The sequence below is a fragment of the Poecilia mexicana genome, unplaced genomic scaffold, assembly GCF_051168715.1.
Source record: "Poecilia mexicana isolate PSO_F unplaced genomic scaffold, ASM5116871v1 scaffold_4, whole genome shotgun sequence".
In the NCBI taxonomy this organism is placed as follows: domain Eukaryota; kingdom Metazoa; phylum Chordata; class Actinopteri; order Cyprinodontiformes; family Poeciliidae; genus Poecilia; species Poecilia mexicana.
In genome coordinates, this window is record NW_028263373.1 from 22,031,918 (window position 1) to 22,056,609 (window position 24,692).

General features: G+C 37.7%; 1 protein-coding gene and 1 non-coding gene across 3 annotated transcripts in view; one reads left to right on the forward strand and one right to left on the reverse strand.

The window, feature by feature from the left end:
• LOC106928882 (3',5'-cyclic-AMP phosphodiesterase 4C) overlaps positions 1–24,692 on the forward strand; it is a 120,259-nt gene that overhangs the window by 46,445 nt on the left and 49,122 nt on the right. The window contains exon 1 of one of the 2 annotated variants that reach the window (XM_015005450.2): positions 12,617–15,704. The exons of the other annotated variant lie outside the window; for it this stretch is intronic. Coding sequence (XP_014860936.1) covers positions 15,628–15,704 — 77 coding nt within the window. The 5' untranslated portion in view covers positions 12,617–15,627. Of the gene's footprint in view, positions 1–12,616; positions 15,705–24,692 lie in introns of those variants that run through there. 2 annotated transcript variants of the gene reach the window in all.
• LOC148159980 (U6 spliceosomal RNA) lies at positions 19,451–19,554 on the reverse strand. The gene has a single exon (XR_015762782.1). It is a non-coding gene; the product is annotated as a U6 spliceosomal RNA (small nuclear RNA).

Here is a 24,692-nt window from a genome sequence, read left to right on the forward strand (position 1 = left end):
AGAGCTCCAAAAATGACATACAGGAAAATTATAGCAAAATGTTCAAATGCATTGAGCTGGAAATGAGTATTAACATAAAATGAAAGGGTTAATAAGGATAACAGGAAGTGTAAGCTTTGATGAAAGCTTATACTTTCATCATACTTATTCACTGTAACAAAACCCTTGTGAAGCAGAACGGCAGAAAGGCTGAGAGACAATAAGGGTGGAAGTGTTAATGTGTAATTTCTTCCTGTACCAAGTACTTTTGCTCTAGTTTCTAGTGCAAATGTCTTAGTACACTGGAAATAAGACAAAACTAAATGACAAGTAACTTTTCACCATGGAACAGGAGCTTGTTTAAGTCAGAAATATCCTAATATTGATGAAAATGTTCTAGTTATAAGTGAAATAATCTGCCAGTGGAACAACACATTTTAACTTGGAAGACAAACATCTTGTTCCACTGGAAGATTTCTTCAAGAACTTCTTCATCAATATTAAGGAAGTACTGACTTAAAACAAGCTGAAAAGTTACTTTTGTCTTTTTTCAAGTAAGATTTAGTGTTTTTTTTTCAGTGATAATGTAATACTGCGATAAGGTTTTACATTATAAGACAAAGAATGCAGTTAGTTACATAAAATCTTCCAATAAAGTTCTGCCTTTTGTGAGAGAATCATCTTATTCATTAACATCTTATTCACTGAAAAATGGAAAGCAGCTTCGACGGAGCGTCTCTGGAAGGAAATTGGGCTCTTCTGTTCCTGCATTTTCCAGGAAAATTGGTTTAAAATGGCATCATTGTTATTACACCAGCTCTGCAGTCATAAACAGATTAAACATCTAAATATGTTGCTCTCAGATTTATGGAACAAAGAGCATAAAATGCTGCTAGTGTATAAAATCCACAATAAAAAAAGCTAGATAAGTCATCAAGATGATGTATCACTGCTTAGTGTACAGATTAGCATAGCATGTGTTGTTATTAACCTTCACTTTGGTTCATTAGGCTGTAAAGATCCAGTCATTTACACACAAATGTTCATATCAGATGATGATGAAGCTTTGTAGTTTATAAAAATAATCACACTCTGTGTTTCTTTTTTTACCCCTTAACTGTAGAGCTGAGTGTTTGCCAACAAACCCAAGGCAGCAGTGAATTACTACAAAACTAAAAGAAATGTTTAATGATTTCCCCCCTTCTTACCATTTATTAAAGCAGCAGAACATTGAATTAAATTTTTTGTGAAAATGCATCTTATCAGCTGGCTGGTTTGTCTGCAGACCTGCAGCCGGCTGCAAGGTCGCCGAGCGTAGGTAGACTCCCAGCTGACGTGGCGTTTCAAAGACACCTAACGGTTTGTCATTGAGGAGTTCCCGGTTGCCGTGGAGATGCAACAGTCGCTGACAGACAGTTAGATCTGATGCCGTGTGATCATCACCCCGAGTGTTTTCTGGCCTTGGCATTCATCGTTACTGTCCTCTAACACAATGGGAAATGTCACCAAAAAGAAAAGCTGCAGTTTGTGGAAACCAAGAATTTACATGTTTCCACTCTGTGTAAAAAGACATGTAACATTTAGTCAGATTGAGCTTTTTGTTTCTAGTCATTTGATTCACCAACTTTACATAAATAACCCGGTTTTTTATTTTAAAACATGTACAGAAAGAGGTTTAAATTTCAGTTTTGTGAAATAAACCGGTGTTGATACACAAGGACTAAATTACACATTATTTTTGTCCAGACTTGTTTCATGAGTTTATTTTTTAAATAATTCATGTTTGAAAAGCATTGTCTTACTTTCATTTGTTCATTTTTATAGAATTTTTTTATTTATTATTATTTTTGTCATATTCAAGTTATTTCTGTGACCATTGTGGTTTTTCTTTCCCTAACCGAGCCGTCTTATCCTACTGCCAAAACTTTGTATTGAAAAAACAGGAGGTTTTTAGAAACTGCAGGGTTTCCATTAGGCAAATTTATTTCCTAAATGTCAAATTACACAGTTTGGGTAGACTTAAGTGACTTAATTTAAAATGATTATTGACTGGCTCACAATTACCAATCAAATCCTTGTAATATAATATATAATAAGATAAATTAAGTCAGTATTTACTCTTAATATTGTCAGCTTTTTAATTGCTTGCCAGTAGTGAATACAGATTGCAGTTAATGGATAAATAAACAGCCGCCTGAAACAGCCGAAGTCGATTAATGACTAATCCTTAAGCTAAATTCAGATTTGTTGAATCCTCGTTAATTGATCCTCGTTTAAAGTTATGCTGGACGGCTGTGAGGAATACTAATGCCTGCAGCATCAGGATTTATTCACACTTTACATGGAGACCACTCACATTTTAAAAAGCTGCTAATTAGAGAAGAAGTGCTTTGTTTAAAAACTTTTCAGCTCTAAATGGGAATGTGTCGTTTATTGTCTTTAATTTGAATTGTTTTTGGTTAAGTTTGTTGTTTTTAAATGTGATAGAGAAAGAACAATGTCTATGGAAGAAGGTATTGAATGTCCTGAAAACTCAAAGTTAAGGTTTGAAAGTCGTTCTGTGCACTAGTGAAGATTGAATCTCGGATTTAGATAACTAGAGTTATAGCAAAATATTAAAAATATGCAGATTTTACTTACATAATTCTGGAGAAAACAAAGACATCATATTGGGAAGACATCCTTCATGTTTATCTAAATTAGTCTCTATCAATCTTTAAAGCTGGACGATATGAATAAGTGTTTTGTATCGGTCCATATAGATAATTATTGATTAATTTTTTAAATATTTGAGATATTACCAAACTGGTGGCATGGCCTTTCCTGTTTTGTCCAGTTTTCACTCCATGCCGTTGTTTTCTTATTTAATTTAATTTTTAAGCGAAACCTTAAACTGCTGCTGTGTCACTTACTCAACAAGTTGTTGCTAGGTAACCAAGGAATGAGTGAGTTGCTAGGTAACCAAGGAATGAGTGAGTTGCTAGGTAACCAAAGAGTGAGTGAGTTGGTGTCACTCTCCTTCCTTAGGTGGCCATGATGGATCAGAGTTCAGTGAACGTTTTATCAGACATATTATCTATTGATATTGATTGATATATATTGCTATTGGTTTATTGTCCAGCCCGATCGCTACCTGGTGGAATAATTATTGAGAGGTTAAGTAAAACACCTGCTTTTATTCATATTTCCAGTTTCAGAAACTGACCTCATGGTTAACGAGACCTTTTGGTATCATTTCTGCTGGTTTCAATAACAGAGAGTTGGCTTGGCATGGTGATCAGCGTATCTGTAATTACATTTTATCCCGGTTGCAGAGAAGAGGTCTGTTTCTGCAGAATGGTTTTATAATCAGTGTTCCAACTTTCAAGGGTTCTCCTGCTTTTAAAAACATTCTCACTAATGAATGTTCAGATGTGCTTCGCTGGGTTTTTTTTTTTAAATGTCACCACTGATGGCAGTCTGACCTGCAGCTAACATTAATATGTAATGCTGTAGATTTATCCCAGCCGTGTGGAGAGGCTGCAGTTGACAGTTGGGCTGAAAAATAAATCCTTGCAAAAAGAAGCCTTCGGATGCTGAAATCGTGCTTCTACTTGCTAAAAATTACAACTTGCAATTTTCTCATTGATGGAGTTTGAAGGATCAGTTGTTCTTCCCTTTCAGTTTGACTCTCCAGTCAGTCACCTTGATGATCTGTCATCAGACACAAAGCAGCCCACACACTCAGAGAAACCCTTCTGAGGGGTTTAGATAGTTAGCTGGATCCGCACCCCCTTCAGGAAGATAGGGAGTACTGCACCCACCCCAAAATCAAACATGTTTGATTTATAATCTAACCTTCACTGAATGTATTTGTGCTGATGGTTTATTTTTTTAGTGTTTCTTCAGCTCAGTTTGTCCTCAGTTTTTTGTTTCAGCCTGATTGAGACATTATGAGTTAGATCCCTTTAGTTATGTGTTTTTAAATCATTTAGATTTATTTGACATATTTTACCCAATTTGATATTTCTCATTGCCTCTCGACATTCAGCCCTGAAACTTTTCATGGGTTTATGTTTGAGTAAAATGAACATTGTGTTTTTATTCTATGAACTACTGACAACATGTCTCCAAAATATTTTGTATTTTTATGTGTAGAAAATGACAAATGGTTAAAATAACAAAAAGGAGGCAGTGCTTTCAGAGCTCAAATAATGCAAAGAAAACAAGTTTATATTCATTTAGAAACAACAACACTAATGTTTTAACTCAGGAAGAGTTCAGGAATCAATATTTGGTGGAAAAACCAGGAGGTTTTCAATGGGCTCTTCATATTTTTCTAGCTGTAACTTTTGCTATTTGCATCACAGAAAATATGCATGAAATGTTTTTGAAAATTTTATTTGGAGCACAGAATGAATAGTGAAACAACGGCCTTGTCAGAGTTACTTAGTGTTAGAGAGAAAATGCAGGTTAATCATCAACATCCATCTTTTATACAAAGACTTGGTCGAGGATGTTTCAGGTGCAAACAGAGAATGAAGCTAAAGTGAACATATTGTCTCTTCCAGTTTTTATTTGTGTGTTTGCACGGATGTTTCTGATCAGGTTGGAGGAGGGAGGAGAGGTTTGTGACTCAGTCTGATAAACTGCTCCACTCATCCCTTCATTCGTCACTTCAGGAAAATACGTGGATTTCTGCAGCCGGTCTTTTCTCCGACCCAAATCAACACAGCAAACGTTTGAATGAGAGTCTTTGAGTCATGAGCTTTGTTCAAAAGTTCAGGAGCCGTCGGGGTGAGAGTTCGCTCCTGTGACTCTGAGGTCACGGATCTCTGTCCTGGTCCAGGTTCTGCCTCCCAGAAAGGAGTCGGGTCTTGATTTCTTGCTTGAGGTGGATAATTGGATGGAGCAGGAAGGTTCTGACATTCGGATCATGAAGGGAAGAGTGAGATCCCAGTTATCAGAGGCTGCAATTAGATTTATTTTTCCTGTAAGGTGGTAGAAAACTCCAGGTTCACCACTGCGACCCAGATTGAGACGTGGATGTTGGTGGAAAACATGACTCATCTTCACTACCAGAAACATAAACAGCAAATATTTAGGATTACTGCATAGATCCAGAGGGATGACGAGTTTTTGCAAAATGTTTTTTAACTAATCTACTTTCAAAGGAAAAAGAACAGATCATGAATTATGTGGAGCTTTTTGTGACTGCATATCATATTCCTAAAAAAAATACAATACATGCAGTTTGCACAATTATTGTAAAGAAAATTTCTTATTTGTATTAATAAAGATGGGAAAAAAATCAAAATTTTTTTTTAGAAAAGTCGAAGAAAGACACTTCTTCGTCTTACATAAAATTATCATAACCTTTGCAGACATTGGTACAACTGTCTGTTGTTAAGTGTTATGTAATTTTAACATCAAATTTTATCAAAATATATTTTTAGTGATTTTTGATGTGTATCTATTTGGTTGCTATTTTGTTCTTTTTTTGATGGACTTAGAATCAGAAATAAAGTTTCTGTTGATCTTACACATTAAAATGATCAAATAAACATTACAGTGGAAGTTTAATATATCTATATTCTTTCTATAAATGCAAACATCTAACTTAGATTGAATCTGCTGATTCTCCTTATTGATTTGAATCAATAACGGGGATTTAAAATCCCATTTGGCAGATTAGTTGCACTGTTTGTGTCTTTGGCTGCATTTGTGGGAGTTTGTCCACAGGAGCCACCTGCTGGCCTCCGCTGGCAGCACTTTATGCATTTATAATCTAATTTCATAATTTATCATTGGAATATAAGTATAATTTACTATTACACTAATGTATTGTTTAATTGTTATTATAATAATTTCATAATTTATCCTAATTTTGAAACTGAAACAAACTGAGGACATTTTGAAAAGGTTCATATTAAAATAAAATCCTAAGTCTTTTTTCGTTTTTTTTTTTTGCTAAAAGTGATGTTGGGGGGAAAAAATCAACAACTCTTTCTTTTAAAAAGATGTTTTAAACAAAAAAAAAACAACTTCGGTCAAAAAAAATGGCAGGACATTACTTTAGGAAAGTGACAGTATTGATGCCGTCTGGCCTGCTATACTTTAATAAAAGTGAAAAATCGACATTTTGTTGCAAATGTCTTCTTTCTGCTCTTCATTTCAGATGAAATTCTTAAAAACTGATTATTAAATTTAAAAAAATGTTATAGGGATTTAAACTGAAGGTAAAAGTTGTAATACTTCTTCATATTTTTACTGAAAACCAGAGAACGAAAGTGTGAAACTTCTGCGTTTTTCTTATTTTTTTTAGTAATTACTAAATATGAAGCCGAGTTTTTTTGTGGTTATTATGGTTGGAGATTACTTTTGTTAATTTTAAGTCAAGAAGGAGGTTAAAAAGTTTGAGAGATTTCCCTAAGATGTGTTGTTTGAGACCCTCTGGAGGTGTAGATTGTGTGAACCTGAGGGTGAAAACAGACTGAACTAAATCCTCCTAAAACTCTCAAAAGCACTTTCCTCTGTGCAGCCAGCGATAGATCGTCAGTCACTTTAAAGCCTTTATTGTTTGATTGGAGCAGATTAAATTATGTGTGTTCTGTCTAACATCTGAATGTTTAGGCACAAGCAGATTTAGGATGTCAGTTTGTGTGTTTTAGCTGGATTTACAAGGCCGTGTTTTGGTTCAGAGGAGACTCGGGTCGCCGAGCGTCTGTGGGTCAAAGATGAAATGCAGTTTTTCCACTGCCACCCAGGAACACTGGGAAGGAACTGCACACTCCACTTGAGATGACAGCAGAAGTTAAAATGACATTTCCAGGACTGCCGTTATCGTTTATCTCTGGCGCTCTGTTTTCAGACAGAGCGGGGCCTCGGTGACGAGCAGCGCCTCAGCTTTGGCCTCCCAGCGCTGCGGGTTCTGGCATTCGTCTGCAGGAGAGCCGCGGCCGCCGCTCTCTGTTTGTGCTCTGCTGCGTTGTTGAAGGAAGCAGATGTAAACTGGTGCTTGTTGCAGGTTCTCTGCTGCGTGAAGAGAGTCCTGGACGCAGCTAGCTCCCCTGTGGCATGAGCTAACGACACTTTAATTCAGGCCTGGCCATATTTAGGCAGAGCTCAGCGCTGTGTAAACACGCTGCTTAGTGCCGAGGGGAGGGCTCACTCCTGCACTCATGTCTGTGTCCATCAACGGTGGATTGCAGAGAGCCCAGTGGAGAAAGGTGATGAAGATCCTGAAGCTGGCAGCGCTCAGGGACCATCAGAGTATGAAGCTCATTATTAAACAGGAGGGTTGTGAAACATTCTGCTGATCTGAGATGGACTACCTGTGAGGACTGAAGAGTGCAGGGATCAGTTTAAAAGTTTGTTGAACTCTCGCTCAGCAGCATGAGTGAAGCTGTGCTGGAAAGCTCCGGCGCTCAGCCCGTCAGGCTGCAGTCGGCGTCCAGCTCGCCCTGCGGCTCTCCCAGGATGTCCCCCTGCGACTCCCCTCGACACTCCCCGCTGCTGTTTCGCAAGCTGCTGGTGAACCGCAGCATCGCTCTGCAGCGCCGCTTCACCTTGGCGCACACGCCCAGGTAGGGCTTTTGATGTGAAGCTGTGTGAAGTGGAGGCTTAGCTGTGGGTTTGAAGCACCTTGTGGGCTTAGACGGAGTAATGACAGAGGCTGGGATGCAGAGGGGAAGTTTTACTGTCTTAGTTGCCATGGCGAAACTCAGTAAACCTCAGGACAAACAGTACTGTGCAAAAGTTATGGATCAGCTTGAGGCAATTTTAGACTTTTGGTGATATTTTGATGTGAAGTGGTTTTATGACAGGTGACCCATTATGCTTTAGGATAGATCTACAGGCTCTACAGCACTGTTTGGTAACGCTGTTTGAAGGGGTTTGTGTAAGACTGACATAAACATGAAGGAGTTTTCACAAATGTTTATGAGCGTTGTCATGAAGTGTAATTTGGTAAATAATGACACTTTAATGCAAAGTTGACACTTACTGGCCTTTTAATGCAAGTTTTAATAAAACTTTGCATTAAAAGTGTCATTATTTACCAAACAATGCAAAGTTGGCACTTTTAATTGACTTTTTATGCAACTTTTAATACAACTTTACATCAAAAGTGTCATTATTTGCAGAGATTCACAGCCGGTGGGACGTCGGTCGCCTTCTGCACAGTTCTGGCCTTCGTGATGGACATGAGAAAAGAAAACCGATGTTTGAAATGACAGACAATATTTGGTTCACCTCAAGCCATAAGTCACAGCAAACGTGTGGGAGAAATCTGTCACATGAGACCAAAACATTTTTTTTTCCTCCCACAAACCTCAATGTGTGGAGCTATATCTGATTGCAAACTTTACTTTATGAAATACAGTGGCAGCATCATGATGTGGGGGTGCATGCTGCAGTTTGAGAAGGTTTTGTAAATCCTGAATCCTTCTCCTTTCACTTCTTTTTAGTGGCCTGTTACCTAAAAATGCTTTTTAAAAAAGGGTTTAGTGCATTAAAGTGCAGTTTTAAAGGGATAAATAATCAAACGGGTGCGAACCGCGGAACCTCATCCTGGTTTTTTGTCTTCTTTTTTTATCATGCCAATAAGTCGAGTGTCATGGGATGCAGTTTACAAAAAAACAGCCTCATTGTTCCTGGAGAAAGCAGCACTAGGACTCGGGAATCATGATTTTGTTGACGTCGGGAACAGTGTCGTCTGAATGGCCTCGTTGTTCTTGAACTAAAAAAGAAGGTCTTGTTCGGAGCCTAAGGTGTTCAGGAGGCCTGGCTCAGGTCAGAGAAGTTCCTGTGGCAACAGATAGATTGCTTGTGTCTGACCTCAGGTTTCTGTCTGGCTGAGAAAAAGCTGTGTTGTGGGAGAGAAGGAGGGCCGCTCGTCACAGTTAGCACAAGGCTGGCCCTTCATGGATACCCTTTCCCTTATTTGTCTCCTTCCTCATGACTGCACAACAGGCAGCGTGTGTCTAGTTTACGTCAGAAAAGAACAGGATCATACCATTTGCTTATGTTATCATGTTTTGCAGGGATCTGCAAAACCCCGTATGAATTTTGATGGATTGAGATTGCAGAAGGTCATGATCAGAACAAACAAGAGATTTATTGTGTGAAGTCCGTTAAGAATAAAGCAAAGGGCATATTTTCCAGTGCAGAGTAGGGACCTGCAGACCGCATGAAGAAACTCTGGGAAAGCTGCAAAAACTGGAGGTTTTATCTGCAAACACACTTTTCACACTTTTATGAGGGAAAATGGAGGCAGAATCCTGTAAAATTATTTTACAATGACTTCTAATACAGAAATATTATTTGACGTAAGACTGATGATTGTGAATATATAAGAAATATTTTCTATTTCTTATAGTAGTTCTAATTTTCACTCATTGTCTTTACAGCTCCAGATAAAATAAAATATTTGACATTTATTGGTAGCGTGAAGCTGAACGCAGACCTTTTTTTATTCCTCATTATTCCACTGAATGCTTAATCAAACCCATCCAGGTGAAACATCTGATATGAACCTGTTAATAAAAATTACTGCACAGCAGCTAAGAAGCAATTATAGTTAATCAAGTTTCCCTCGGTGTGTCTGAGTGTAAAATTAAAATCGCTGAGCTACTGGAGGTCTGTGTGGCAAATAAAGCGTTACATTTATTACCAAAACGAAAGCTGTAGTTTATAAAGTTTGCTGTAAATCCCACAATCATGAGCCAAATTTGATTAGCGACAAAAGCTTTTTATTTCACGTCTTTATCAGAGACTAAACTCACCGGGTGTCACATCTTTACTTGTGAAATAAAACCTTGTCTCCAGGTAAACCTGAAACCTGGATGCCTTTGCTGCTTCAGAGCTGGTTTGTCCTTAACATACAAACATTACTTGTGTTTACATCATGCATTCAAGTGGCATTAAGCTGCTTGTTCATGAAATATTTAAGCATCTCAGTTTTGCAGGTATTTTGGTCTCAAGCAGGGAAGCTGTTGAAATCTGTCCTAATTTTCTAGACAAATGTTTCTGTGAAGTTAGTTTATAAAAATGTTTGCATAGATTTGATGGGATGTTGGATTAAAGAGAACATAACAGTATTTTTATTGTACATTTATAGTTTATATAATACCTGTTACAGTAGTTTTCTCCACACGCCACTGAAGAAATGGACTCAGTGCTTTATGGCAGGTTTATTAGGAGCTTATCTAATCCCCTACCTTGTTATTTGTGCAATAAAAATGAAAATAAATAAATAAATAAACAAACCCAGAGGTTAAATTTATTCAGTGCTTTATAGCAATGCAGCATGAATAAAATGTGACTGATTGACACCAGTTGACCTCATAAATGTCTACATTTGAGCACTTGACCCTGCAGAACTGTCTCTTTCTGTCTGATAAGTTTTAATAAGGTTTATACGAATAAAACGTCTTTAATTTGAATAGAAAATGTAACAACAGGACAAGACAGAAAATAAAGACGCTTCAATTCTGCAATAAAATTAAATAACTGTTTAGACAAAAAACACCTGAAACAAATACGATTTTTCATTAATTTTTTTTCAAGCTTTTAACTTGAGCAGCTCTTTGTTATACTATTATTATCTGATTTGCAGTAAAATGTACTGAAAATGCCTGGTGTGTGCATGAGGATGACTGGGTTTAACCCCACAATACATCACAATATCTTCATTTTCATGGCTCCTAACTGCATAATTTAAAGTGCGAAATGAGACTTGAGAGGTTGTGAAATGTATTTCCACACTTCTTTCTTACTTCTGCTGCTGAGCCGTTTACAGTCAGAGTCTCATGCAGCTCAACAGAGTATAACCAGTGGCTCTCACTGCATCAAATATTTATTTGACACTTTATCTCGAGGATCCCAAGATACCCGAAACCAGCAGGACAGCGGCAGAGCTTGCAAATGCATGTCTAACACTAACTTACTCTGGTTTCTTTTTTCTGTCAACAAGAAGGCTGGAAACCACCTGAACTTAGGAGTAGGATGGTGACAGTATGCAAAGACAGGATAATTTCTTCACTACTTTAAGGACCATCATATTGGCAACATATTTGGGCCGCATGCTGAAAGTATGTAGAGTGCAGGGAGCCTGGAGGCAACAGGACTTCTGACTTCATGAACTGGTTTCCAGACAAACCAGCAGGGCTTGCTCCGTTGTTCATGGAGAATTTGAAACTGGACTGTCCGAACTTGTCTCACTAAATTTGCATTCAAATACCAAACGCTTTTTGAGCGTCAGGCGCGTCTGGTTCACATTCAGTCTGTGTGGAGGCGCTTCGAGGGCGAGATTGAAGCGCTTAGAGCATTTTGAGCGTCGGATGCTGGAGTAGAAAAAGCTGAACTTCTGCTGCTCGACGTGAAGCGTCAACCAGTCAGAGAGACTTCGCTATGTGACGTAGTGGCTAGCTGGTATCCTGCCAGGAGATTTGGGGTAGTGGGTCGTCAAACTGGGACTGACAGTGACCCTCGACAGTAAAACTCACAAAACCTCTGAATTATCTGGTAAATGCAAACACGCGCCTGATGGCAGGATTCTGTTGATTTCAGTAAATAAAACCTAAACACTCAATATTTAATCCACCATTGTTCAAAGTAACCAGGAGAAGAACAAAAGGCAAGAGTCTCCAACGCGCGTCATTATCAGCTGTCACCGTTGTTTGTTCAACAGAAACTGAACACAAAATGTTCAGCAAAGGCATCTGAGCCTCTGTTATGATTGCAGAAAGTTTCACTACATAATGTTTTGATGCCACTCTTTCAGTTTCATCCTGCATAACACAAACAGACCAGAAAACAACGGCTCCTCCCAACGCACGATTTTGACACGTGTGACGCACGTCTAGAGTAAAATGCCAGGCGTCCAACTTCAAAGTGCAAACGCGTCAAACTTGAAGCATCGGACACGTTTTTGATCCACAGTGTGAACGCACCATAAGACTTCAACGTCAAGCAAATATGACTGAAGCCCTGTTTTTTTCTTCCTGTTGTGGGTGGAGATTTACACAGGTGGATGTAGTTCCTAAAAAGCAGGTGACAGGAGCACTGCTGCACTCAGCCCTAACATAACTGAAGACCTTGTTATTTTTCCTCCGTCACTTACCGGGTTTCCATCCCTGTAAACATGGCAGCGCCAACAAGACAAACCTGATTTGTGACATATCTAAATGTGGGGCTAAATAGTGTTCAGAGCATCTGTGGTCTGAACTGTCGTCCTGCATTTTGTCCTATCATTTCTTAAAAACCTGACAAAAGAAAGTCATAATTCTTTCTTGGAAGAAACATGAAGCAGTAAATCCGGACAAACGATGGCTGAAGCGAGAAGCAACCTTCATTTTTATTACCTTCATTCGTCTTGCTGTGATCTTGTGATAATACTCTGGGCTCCATTGCTGAACAACTTTAAAAATGATCCGTAGACAGCAGCATCTACTGTTGCTTCAGTAAGCGATGCGCCGCTGTGTGATGTCTATGTCCTTCTTCTGCAAATTCGAGTCTCTTTGGGGTCATAAATCCTTCACACAGAAATCTGATTCTGGTCGCATTTATTCAGTAATATGAACAACAAAGCAAAACAATTGGATTTCATCAAGAAATCTGAATTGAGCATCGAAACCTGCTGTGTGAATGTAGCCTTGGAAGTCGCTAATTTAACTGTAACAGTGCTAGCCGTTTGCTTCGAACACAGTTGTCCCACTATCAGCATTTCATAAATAATGTGCTAACTGCAGGCGGGGATGCGATTCGCTCCCCATTGAGAGAAACGAGCTAACCTCCAAACACCGCGTCCATTTACGGCTGTGCTGGTTGCTGGGAGACTGCAGGAAGTCGTTTGTGTGAATACGGCGCGTTTTTGTTATTTTTCCAGTAAAGATCAAATCTCCTACATTTAAGCACAACCTCAAGTTTCAGCACATCAGTTCACAATGATTAAAGCACAAACAAGAAGATATTTTGAATTTTAAGTGTATGCTTCTTTTACATTTGACCTACCAAGAGCGCCACACCCAGCGTGAATCTATCTTAACTAAATCTTATCTCAAATTTCAGCAGAGCTATGTCTGTAATTGTGAGGAAATTATTCCACAAAGATTCACAGACTTTAGGTTTAAATGCAGGTTCGTTTTATAGCTTCCTCCTAAAGCTCAAAATTTTATTTTTGGTGTCACGTTTGAGCCAGAACAACAATAGATGCTGATAAGTAGTTGGCAACCTCGAAGCCGCGGATTCCTGAAATAAATCTGTCACGTCTCTGTGGGAATCTCCGTCTTTCTGTACAGTCTGTGAAAAACTGAAGGACGTACAGCAGAAAGCAGAAAGAACAGAGAGAATAAGAGCTTTGAAAACACGTTGGCAGACAATGAGAGAGAGAGAAGCAGACAGATGGCAGACGGTCTTATTGAAAGACGGTAATAATACCTTTAGATTAAAAAACTGGAGATTTTTGGACGGTATTGATGTTTCTTGAGGGCAGCTCATATGAAAGAAATGGTGATAAATCATACAAGGCATTAAAGATGTGAGGATAGCAATAAAGACGCCTGATGGGTGTAATTTATCATGTTTTCAGATTTAGTCTCAAGTCATTTTCATGGCAGCAGCTTAGGAGAGTATGTTTAGGAAATATTTTCAAAAATAAGCAAATAATTATTAAATTAAAATTAATTCTCTTCAGTTTTTTGATTCCCTTGTTCTCTAATATGCAAAAGTATTCACACCTCTTGGCACTGCAGAAACACAAAACCTTACTAAGCAATTTTGGTGCAAATGTCTTCGCAAACTTGAAATAAGACAAATTAGTATTTTTTTAGTAAGACATATAAGCTTGTTTTAAGTAAATAATTCCTTAATATTGATGGAAAAGTACTTGTCCTATTGGCAGGTTATTTAACTTATAGCAACATTTTTCCCATAAGTGAATTGATCTGCCAATAGAAAGTACTTTTGCATCAATATTTACTTAAAACAAGTTTCTATATCTTACTGAAAAGTTATTTTTAAGTTAATTTGTCTTATTTCAAGTGTAATACGAACAAACCAACCAAATTACTTGGTAAGATTTTGTGTTTTGTGGTGAATGTATTTTAGCACCAACTGTAGATTAATTGTGATTTAGAAGGTAAATCAGTTTTAGCAAGAAACTAATTCTTCAAATTAGTCTGAGTACAAAACCACCAACTTTAACTTAAAGTCTGTGAATTTTTGTGGAATAATTTCTTCACAGTTCCATAGATCTTGTGAAACATGAGATAATATTTAGTACACTTAAAATTAAAAATGTCTTGTTGTTTGTAATCATTGTGAACTGATTGCATGTAGTAGTTTGGTTGCTCTGGAGTTCATTTAGTGCCACCAGAGTAAATACTCGACATGCATTACAGATTTCTCTTTGAAACAGTTTTTAAAAACTTCTCCTCTTTTCTTTCCACTTATTAGAAATTATTCCATTAAAGTTTCTCGTTGTAACGTGAGAAAACATGAAACAGCTGAAGGAATTTAGTCAGTAAATATTCTTTCACACAACCCTAATTAATAAAAAAATAAATGCTAGTGTGTAGCTGCGCGATCATTTTGTTTTTATTTTGCTTTGCATGCCTCCTCTCTCTCCATCGCTGCTCGCCTGCCCAGCACCAACTCTAACAATATCCTGTTGGCTTCAGGGCAGCAGGAGGAGGGTATCAGGTCGAGCTGCATGCTGATCCCCACGTGTCGATGAAAGCTGCGTCGAGCGGCTCTGCCAGAAAGAAAAACATCTGCCAGCCGTGCAGTTGGTGCAGTCAGATCTGTTTTTCACAAACAAAGTGCTTCCTCTGTAACAATCTGCGTCGCCAGTCACACCCGGCTTGGAGAGAACCAGCACTTCACCGCTGAAGGGTTTGTTTTGGAAACCTGAAACTGAAGCGGAGGGGCAGCCTGGACCTTAAACATGCTTGTGGATATTCTGCATAAATCAGACGTCTTGACAGGGTGGGCCGTCCTCCGCTCCTCAGCCACCTCAGGGCACTCTGCAAGCGCTCGCCCTGTCAGAGGAAGAGGTTAACCCTTGGTGACGCTGCCCTGCAGTGTCACTGATATCAGCAGCAGATCCACGCTTCCCCTTTCTGCGAACACAGAGAGTGAGAGAATGACAGAGTTAGAGTAATCAAGCTACTTTTAAACATTCCTTTAAACTCTCAGGGACTTTTTTTTTGTTTCCTGGACTGTTTGGATCTGTAAAGACCTCTGGCATGCAGATAAACTTTGTCACGTGTGGGATTATTTTGGCTGTTTTTTAACCACAACTCCTGAAGAGGCAAGACTAACTCGACAAATCACTCAGAGCAGTAAAATCCGCAGCTGCATTTCGTCGTTTTTCCCCTGGAGAAACCTTGGTGTCCTTGTTGGGGCATGCCTGACGCTGCTTCAGGTGGACTCTGCAGCATTCCTCCATGCAGGTCACCCTGCATTCTCAGGAGATAAAAATGATTCATATACATTTTCCGTCGGATTCTTTCAGTTTTGTTTTAACCTCTGACCTAGACGACTTCTTTTTTTGGTTTTTCTAACAACGTGCCTTGTGGGATGAATCCAGAAACACCAGCCTGTGCCTTGGTGTCCATACCTTGGATTTAGCGCAAGACAGATGTGCAATCAGAACTTCTTTTGAAAATGAACAAAGAGGTTCGAGTGGGAAAGTTGGGGCTGCCGAGCAGCTTCAGAGCCGGTCGGAGACACTCGTGCTTGGGGTACGTTGCCAAATTATCTTCTGCACCTTTCAGCTTGCAGTCATAGGAAGGCCTGGAGGGATTTGTGAATTAACTGAATGAAACGTTGAGTTGCACAGAAACTAAATATATTTAGGTTTTCTAATTTCAAGATTCGCTCAACAGTGACAGGGTGCTGTCATAAATATGAAGATAGAGAAGCTTTTGTTCCGCTACAGAGGAAAATGCTGTGGAGAGGATGTAGATAAAAACACAAAAAGTAAAAGATTAACAAGGATTGATTAGAAATTAACACATTTCCTGTTTGCAGCTCGTCTCTGTTGTTATTTCTGACAAAATTCAAGGTTGTGTAAAGTTTTAAAAGTCTGGAGTTGGAGGATAATACCAAATTAAAATCTGTAAATATTATGATCTGTTAAAAGTAACTCTAACTTGTAAATATCTTAAACTTTGACTTTGTTTTTTATCCAGACATTTCTAATAGTTTATTCTGAGAGGTGTAATATTCACCACTTTAATCCTAAAATATTACTTTATTTCAGTGAACTATGACTTTCACAGTAACTGTGGAGGAAAGATAATGAGCATTTCATTCTGAAGAATTCACATTTATTCATTGTTTGGCATTTTATTGAATTTTTTGTGTGACCGTGAAGCAGAATTGAAGTGACACATGGTTTCTAACTTTTATACAGACAAAAAGCTGAAAATGAATTTAAAGAGTCATCTTTAGCAGTTACAGGTTTATTGAACCGGGTTTCTACCAGGTTTACACATTTTTTAAATTTAATCTTTTCCGACACTCCAAAAACACAAAATCTATGCAAAGTATTTAATGGTCGAGTTTATTGTTTAAATATCTTAGTACAATTTAAATAAGACAAAACAAACTTACGCGTAACTTTTAGATTATTCCGCTTAACACAAATCATTTGCCAGTGAAATTAATACTTTTTAAATAAATATTAATTAATTATTTACTTAAAACAAGCTACTATAACTTGCTGAAAAGTTACTTTCAAGTTATTTTTGTCTTATTTCAAGTGTACTAATATAACTAGATTAAAAATACTTGACAAAATTTTGTGTTTTTGCAGTGTATTTCTCTCTAAAATAACTGTGAACATCCATTTTTAAGTCTTGCTACGTACTCTCAACTGGCTTTAGGTCTGAACTTTGACTAGGCCATTTTAAATCTTGAATTAAATGGCAATGTATGTCCTGGATGAAATACAATCGTCCGTTGTATTTCCAGCTGGATGTTTAGAGTTGCTGAAATGCGAAACTCTGCCAACAAGTCCAAACACATTTTCTCCCAGGAGTGCCCTTCATTTAGCTCCATCCATCCAAACAACAACTCCGACCAGAAATTGATCCCCACAGCATCATGCTGCCTGTCACTGAGATCGTTTGTTCAGCGTATTTGTGTGTTTCTTCATAAATAACATTTTGCTGCTTCACTTTAATGGCTTTTTACAAACTTTATCTGGGATTTGTTGTTTTCCTCTTGCTACTCATTTGTAAAGGTCAGATTTTTTTTGAGACATTGGGTGATTACAGCTCCTCCAGAGTCACCATTTGCCTTTTGGCTCTTCCACTAATTAATGCTCTCTCTTTTTCTCTGAACTTGTCTCCCTGACTTATTTCCTGTATTCTTCATGATTCCTTTTACTCACTAATGTTCTTTTAAAACCTCTGAGAAAGGAGCTTAATGCATGCACAAGTACATGCCACATTCTTCAGATTTTATCTTTTAGATAAAATTATAAACCACTATTTTCACTTTCACTGTTTTGTCTGGCTCTGGGTCACATAAAATCCCAATTAGATGTACTGAAGTTTGTTCAGTGAAAAAGCAGTTCTTTAAACGCTGCAGTTTTTGCGCGGCTTAGCAGCATTGCTTTTTATTTGCTGCCATGTTGCCTAACTCTTTCTGAGAGGAAGCCAGTTTTCTTTGTGGCTGCATTCTGTTTATAGACTTCCTGTTTTTTGTTTTTTCTCTCTATATTTTTCTGCCATGTTTGTTCAGCTCTTGAAGTAAATGCTGATAAATTTGCGTCGGTGATGCTTCGGTTTGTGAGGCGCTCGTGGTTCTGATGTTCTGAGCAGAAGGAGGGAGTTGTGGACGGTCTCCCAGCCTGCTGCAGCTGACATCACAATAAAGCGCTGACTCACTCTGCTCCAACGATAACCCCACGCCGGCCACCTTCTGCATGTCTTTGCTTGTCTGATGTTGCGATTGTAACTTGTTTTGTTTGATTTCTGCACATTTTGCCGCTGCATGTGTTGTGGTGATTCTGTCTGTACTGGTGTCAAACCTGAAGCTGGTTTGCGTTAACAGGGGAACCACCCAGTTCTTTACACCGCCGCTGGGTCATTTGGTGACTCAGCCTCAAGCTGTACTATAACTTGCAGTGACCACAGACACACACCACACCTCCATGTCAAAGAAAACTTTACGTACACTGTGCTGATATTGTGCAAACACTTTAAAACACCTTTTATTTCCTTATCCTTTAATTAATTTATGCACTCACCTGCGATCTTTGAAAGTGGCTGTTTTTTTCCTTTTAACTAATTTTCTCACACGTTGTACATTGTGTGCTTAAAACTGAAGGAAGTAGAGATGTGGAGGATAAAAGAAGTGTCAACCTATAAATAATCTATCCACAGCAAAGGAACAGTGTCTTACAGCTTAAAAATAGAAATAACACCTTTAAAACTTCAAGCAGGATCAGAGAGATGCATCATTCAGTTTCCGTTTGCATGTTTCAGCTAATATCGCTTTATTAGCTGCAAATATATACTCTCTCTGTCCAGCTTTGTTATTATTAGCATGTTAATGTTAGAAACTATATTTTTTTCTGTCAGGGCTGCTGGTAAAACAAATGCCCAAAAAAAATCCAGTGATGCACTTCAGGTTATTACGTCTTGTTTGAAAACACAACTCTGGTTCTTGGATATTTTTTATCCTTTTGATACTCAAATTATTCCAATTTAGGACAAACAAGAAATAAATGGAGGCAGAAGATGCAAGTTTATGCTTTACTTAACTGACTGGAACTAATTGGCTTCATATATGACGACATCTTTGCATAGTAATAATAATTAATGACATTAAGATGAATATTATTATCGAAAGGAAGCAGAATGGAGGCACAAAACTGTGCAAAACTCAATGACTTGCATCAACTTAAAAGTAACGTTTCAGAAAGTTGTAGGAGCTTTTATTCCGTAATATTAATTTTTAAAAAGTATGTTATTTCACTTATAACATGTGAAACAAGTCTTGTTTTAAATGAAATAATCTGCCAGTGAAACTAACACTTTTTAAAATCGATATTAAAGATTTGCTCGTATATCTTGGTGAAAAGTTACTTGTAAGTTAATTTTGTCTTGTTTCAAGAGTATTGAGATATTTGCACTGGAAACTAGACGAAAATACTTGGTAAGATTTTGTGTTTTTGCAGTGGTTATTTATTACCTCTGACGTCTTTGTTTTGCAATTGAAGTTACAAAAACGTCATAGAAAACTTTATTTATAGCTGTAGAAATATGTTAGTACATTTATTTTTTGTTCTAAACTGGATAATATCAGAGATGCATGAATAAAATATTATTTCATTGGAAAACCCCTGGATGTGGTGAAGTTTACACTCCAAAACATTTGAGCTGCGTTTAGTTGTGTCAACTATCTTTTACTCTTTAATGTAGCGAGTTATGAAGTGTTATTAAGGGAAATGTTTGTTTTTATGTCCTGTTCACACTAAAATGAGGAACGCTTCACGAATTTGTGCGTCATCCTTGCGCAGGGGCCATGAATTCATTGTGATGTTTAGTAAAATTCATTATCAGATCAGACATTTTGTTCATGCAATTTGAAATAAGAATTTAAATTATTCTAAAGTAAAATAAGTAGATATCCATACTTGCCTGCAACTTTCTTGCCTAGAAAGTTGCATTTTCTAGGCAGCAGATGGACTTTCACGTTCAATTCAAACCACCTTCAGATGTTTTACAGTGTAGAACCTGGGGAGTCCGGCTCTCCACCCAGTTCAGGACCTACACCAGGCCCAGTGCACCCAGTACCAGTCAGTACTGGGACGGTGTGGGGGTGGGGAGAGGTGTTGGGCAGCGTCACCACAACAGACCCCCAAAATAAAACGGGCTGAGCCTGGAATAGTTCCCCAGCCCCGCCAGCCTGGCTGAACGCAACACGTGAATGTGACACATGCTCCCCGGCCATTGTGTGTGTACAAACACACACGCTAAGCAGCGCGCTCCCAGCAACCTGCCTTCGTCACCCGTCCCAAAATCCATATCGATTGTTCCACCAGAGAGAGAGTCGCTGTAGGTGCTTTTTGATCCCTCTGTGTGTTTTATGCAACTTAAAAAAGAAACAATTCGTAGAGTTAACCTACTAGATGCTACTGAGAGAAAGACAAATCTGACAAGTTTTATATTTGCCTCAAAAATCAGGAGAAAAACTGCTTTCATGAACCAGTTTCTGTTGCCGGCTGCTGTCATAATGGATAATGTGACTTTCTGTGGAAACACATTGTCTTTCTAGGCAAAGTGCGACCTCTAGTGGACATTCACACTCAGAAACATACATTAGTTCAAAACAAAAATCCTGTGATTGCATTTATTTTACTGAATAAATCAGGATTGATGTTGCTGCTAATTAATTTTGACAGAAAATCTATTGTATAATTAAGTGAGGATAGCAGAAACTTTTTTATTTTCTGAAATAACACTTTCTAATCGTCTCTAGTTGTTTGTTTTGTGGGAGTTCATGAATTAAGTTCTGCAGGAGAAAGTCAGTGTGGAGCTAATTTAACGTGCCAGCTATTCTGTGGTGAAAAAGTAGTTTTAATTTCTTTTGTTTTGTTTAATTGCCCTTTCAACTCGAGGTAGAACAACAGTTTATCTGTACGCCTGACATTTGATTCTACTCCACATAAAACCCCCCATTAAACCTGGTTTCTCTCTGTCTAACAATGAATCTGAATAAACCAAAATACTTTCTAATAATTAAAGAAAATAATTTATTATTATTACTTCTTTAAATTTAAACGTTTAGACACAGTAAGATTACTTTGATATCGCACATTTTTAAGCTTGTAATAGATTAATTCTGAATATCTGAATGTGTTTTTGATTAAAATCTTAAGCAGTATTTTAGTCTGGTTGAAAAGTAATTTCTTTTTGCCTGAAGCTGTTCATCTGTCAGTTATATCCAAGTATAAGCATGGAAATGTTTATCTGAACATTCAGGCAAGAGATTTTTCTGGACATGTTTGGTGTGAAATGTGTCTATTTTACCTAGAAAACAAAAGATGTTTTGAAAATGCTGCTGGAGGAGCTGGTAGCAGAACTCTGTGAGAAGCAGAGAAATGAGACTTTTATGAACATCGACAGGTGAAGGAGACTTTTTGTTCTGGTCTTGCAGGAAACCTTTGCTTCTGCTTCACCGAGAACAAATAATTTTTTTTATTTTGTACAACCCTGTGGTCAACTAATGCTGTGTTTTCCACATTTTCTTAAAAAACAAACTTTTACTTGATTTGTTCTACGATTATTTCTTAGCACGAAGCATAAAAAACAGTTAATGTCCTGATGCTTCTATAGAATAATGAAATAAGGATTTTCTGATATTGATATCTGAGGTTTGGTATCGGCCGATACCAATCCGATACAGAAGAACAGTGCTGAATTATTAAAATGTTTCTTTTGTTTTTCTCACAGATATAAATATAATGAATTACACATTTATTTGATAACTCTACAGCACACTTGAATCCACTAAAAGCTTCACATCTTGGTGAAACATGTAAAAACAATTTAAATTTGTTCAGTCGGTGCAATTAGGAGTAAATGTGAAATAAATAATGAAGAAACTGAAACTGACAAAAAAAAAAGAGGTCAAACATGTAATAATAAACTACCACAAACCTTCTTTGAAAATGGTTCAGAAAGTTCGGTTAGGATTTCTAATAGAATGTAAAATAAATCATAAAGCATAGAATTAGACTGAATAGATCTGGCGTTGTAGTTTGGACGCATTGTCACCAATAATCGATCTAAAATGTTTTTCAATATCGTGACGGATGCAGATATTATCATTGGATCGATGTATCTTTTCAAACTGCTTTCATATATATTTCTCTGTGAAACATAACATGACACACTTCTTCTCCTTCTGTGATTATTTATTACATTTCTCTCCAGTTCTCCACCTACAAACTTCCTCCCAATCATGAAACCAATTTCTGACTCTGTTCTTCAAAGCATATCAGTGTAAACTTGGCTCTGACCCCCCCCCCCCCCCCCACACACACACACACACACTCACACACTGTGTCAGTCACACTCACAGGGACAGATGCATGCACATTCATGACACTCCTCCCTCACAGCTTGTTCTCATTAGCAGAAGTAATGCTGTCATAGGAGCCAGAAGCCAGCTGGGCTGGAGAAGTCATTTGGCTGCTGGGATTTGGTTACACTGTGGCCCAACAAACACTTCATTCCCAGTAAATCCCTGACCCCAGCATCTGCTTCTGAGCCCGATACGTTTCCCAAACATGTTGCACAAGTAGCCTGGTGGAGGAAAATGGGTTTTATTTTAATGTAACTTTAGATTTATAATTGTGATGCTGGGGTTTTCAGCCATCATGTTGCTTGTTTGTGTTAAAAATAGGCAGAGCGCTCTAGGTTTCTACATCGCTGTGCTTTGTTCATTTAAGCCCAGAACTATTCACACCCTTGTTGCAGATTGAACTTTATCCATTGTCTATGCCTGGAAACTGATTTAAAGCATTGGAGGGTTTTTTTAAATTACCAACATACAGTTCAAGAAAAACTAAGAGTCCACTCCACTGAAGCCCATTGAAAACCTCCTGGTTACTCCACCAAATGTTGATTTCTAAACTCTTCTGGATGTGACAGAATGGACATCAGAAATAATTACATCCCCTCTCATTCCTTAGTTACATTGAAGACTTATGTTTGACCATAGAAATAATTTTTAAGCTGCACTTCTATTCGGCTGAGAGGCATTAAGCTGTAGTTACAGCAGGTCGCCACCAGTGGGCGTGTAGACCACAGTGAGCGCTCATGCGCAGTAACGGCTGATCAGCGGATGCGCTAACTGTGGCTCTGTCTGTGTTAGCAGACAGTCTCTTTACATTATCTCACTCGCATTTGAGAAGTGAGCTATGGTGAAATAGTCTGATATTTGAGCAAAAGATACCAATGATTAATTGTTTGATCAAGATTGGAAATATTTAGCAAGCCAACAGAAATTGAGCGCAGGCTCAATAAAAAACGCCCCTGTGAAATCACACTGATTATATATTAAGTGTGCAACATTGGGTTAAAACATTAGTATTGTTGTTTCTAAATGAATATGAACTTGTTTTCTTTGCATTATTTGATGTCTGAAAGCGTTGCATGTTTTTCGTTACTCTGACCATTTCTCATTTTCTGCAAATAAATACAAATTTTTTGCTTGTAATTTCAGAGACATGTTGTTAGTAGTTCATAGAATAAAAGAACAATGTTCATTTTACTCAAACATATAGCTATAAAAAGTAAAATAAGAGAAAAGATCATTTTAAGTGGTCTTGATTTTTTTTTTCCAGAGCTATATTTCCTCTGACTGGATGTGATATTAGTGTTTTTTAGTGAGCTGAATTTCCTAGAGAATCTGAGGATGGAGCTAAAGGTTAGGGTTATGGCCTCAGAGACTTTCCACTGTCCAAGACTTGGAGCTCGTCTCCAGCAATAAATCATCACGAGTGGAAACATGCAATAACCTAGATGGAAGCTATTTGATTTGATTTATTTATTTCAAACAATATTCTCATATTTTCACTTATAACTAAGACTTTTTTAACCAATATTAAGGAATTATTGACTTAAAATGAGCTCATATTTCTTGATGAAAAGTTACTTGCAGGCTAATTTTGTCTTATTTTGAGATATTTGCACCAGAAACTAAACCAGAAATACCTGGCTAGGCATGGTATGAGGGACAATATGTTGCAATTTTTTTTAGTCTAATAATTTAAACAGACAAGTTGATTTCTAAAGAACTGTAGGCATAAGATTGTTGAAATGTGATGAACTTCATGTTTGATGAATATTTCAGATTCAGTGTCAGGTTTTTGCTGTTTTTTCCCTAAAAACATGACTTTTCAGTAACGTTCTGCTGACATTGATAGTCTTTAAAGTCTGATGTGTATCCACATGTCTTTTATTTGCACACTGAGTGAAAAATAAGCCAAAGAAAACTTTAGAAGTCCCTCATTAAGCCTAATAGTGACGACCACTTAAAACGTTAAAACAAGGCTTTCATTTTATTTGGACGCTGATGCCTGACAGTTTGTCGAGAAGCAAATGTCCACCTGGTCTTAATGATTTAAAACAAACTTGTGCTGTTTTAGCTCTATGTTCTGTTTACCTTTAATAAAAGGTGTGAGGTTTTAGTGCTTTTCCTGCCAGGAGGCTGATAAACAGGACGGGATGTTCTGCAGTATTGTGTTACTCATGCTCCTGAGGAAACATTATGACAGGGAGCCTTTCATCAATCCATGCAAATTCAACAGGGCCAACTCTTTAGATGAGAAAACAAATCTGGATCACAACTCTGCTTCAATCTGCAGCAGCTGGAGGGGAATTGGATGTTTTTGACGTGTTTTTGCTCATGGGTGCTGGATTGATCTCTTGCTTTCCCATGTCAGTTTTGTTGTTATTATTGTAAAACATCATTAAAATTCATTTTCAGTTTCCACGGTGGATTTTAGCTCATGGTTCCACTTAATATAAGAAGTGATTATACTCATGATTTGCTTCAGCAACACTGGAAAAAAAGTACTAGTTTCTAGTGCAAATATCTTAGTACAATTGAAATAAGACAAAACTAACTTAAAAGTGACTTTTCAGCAAGATATAAGAGTTAGTAAATGTTAATAATTCCTTAGAATAGATTTAGAAAGTATTAAT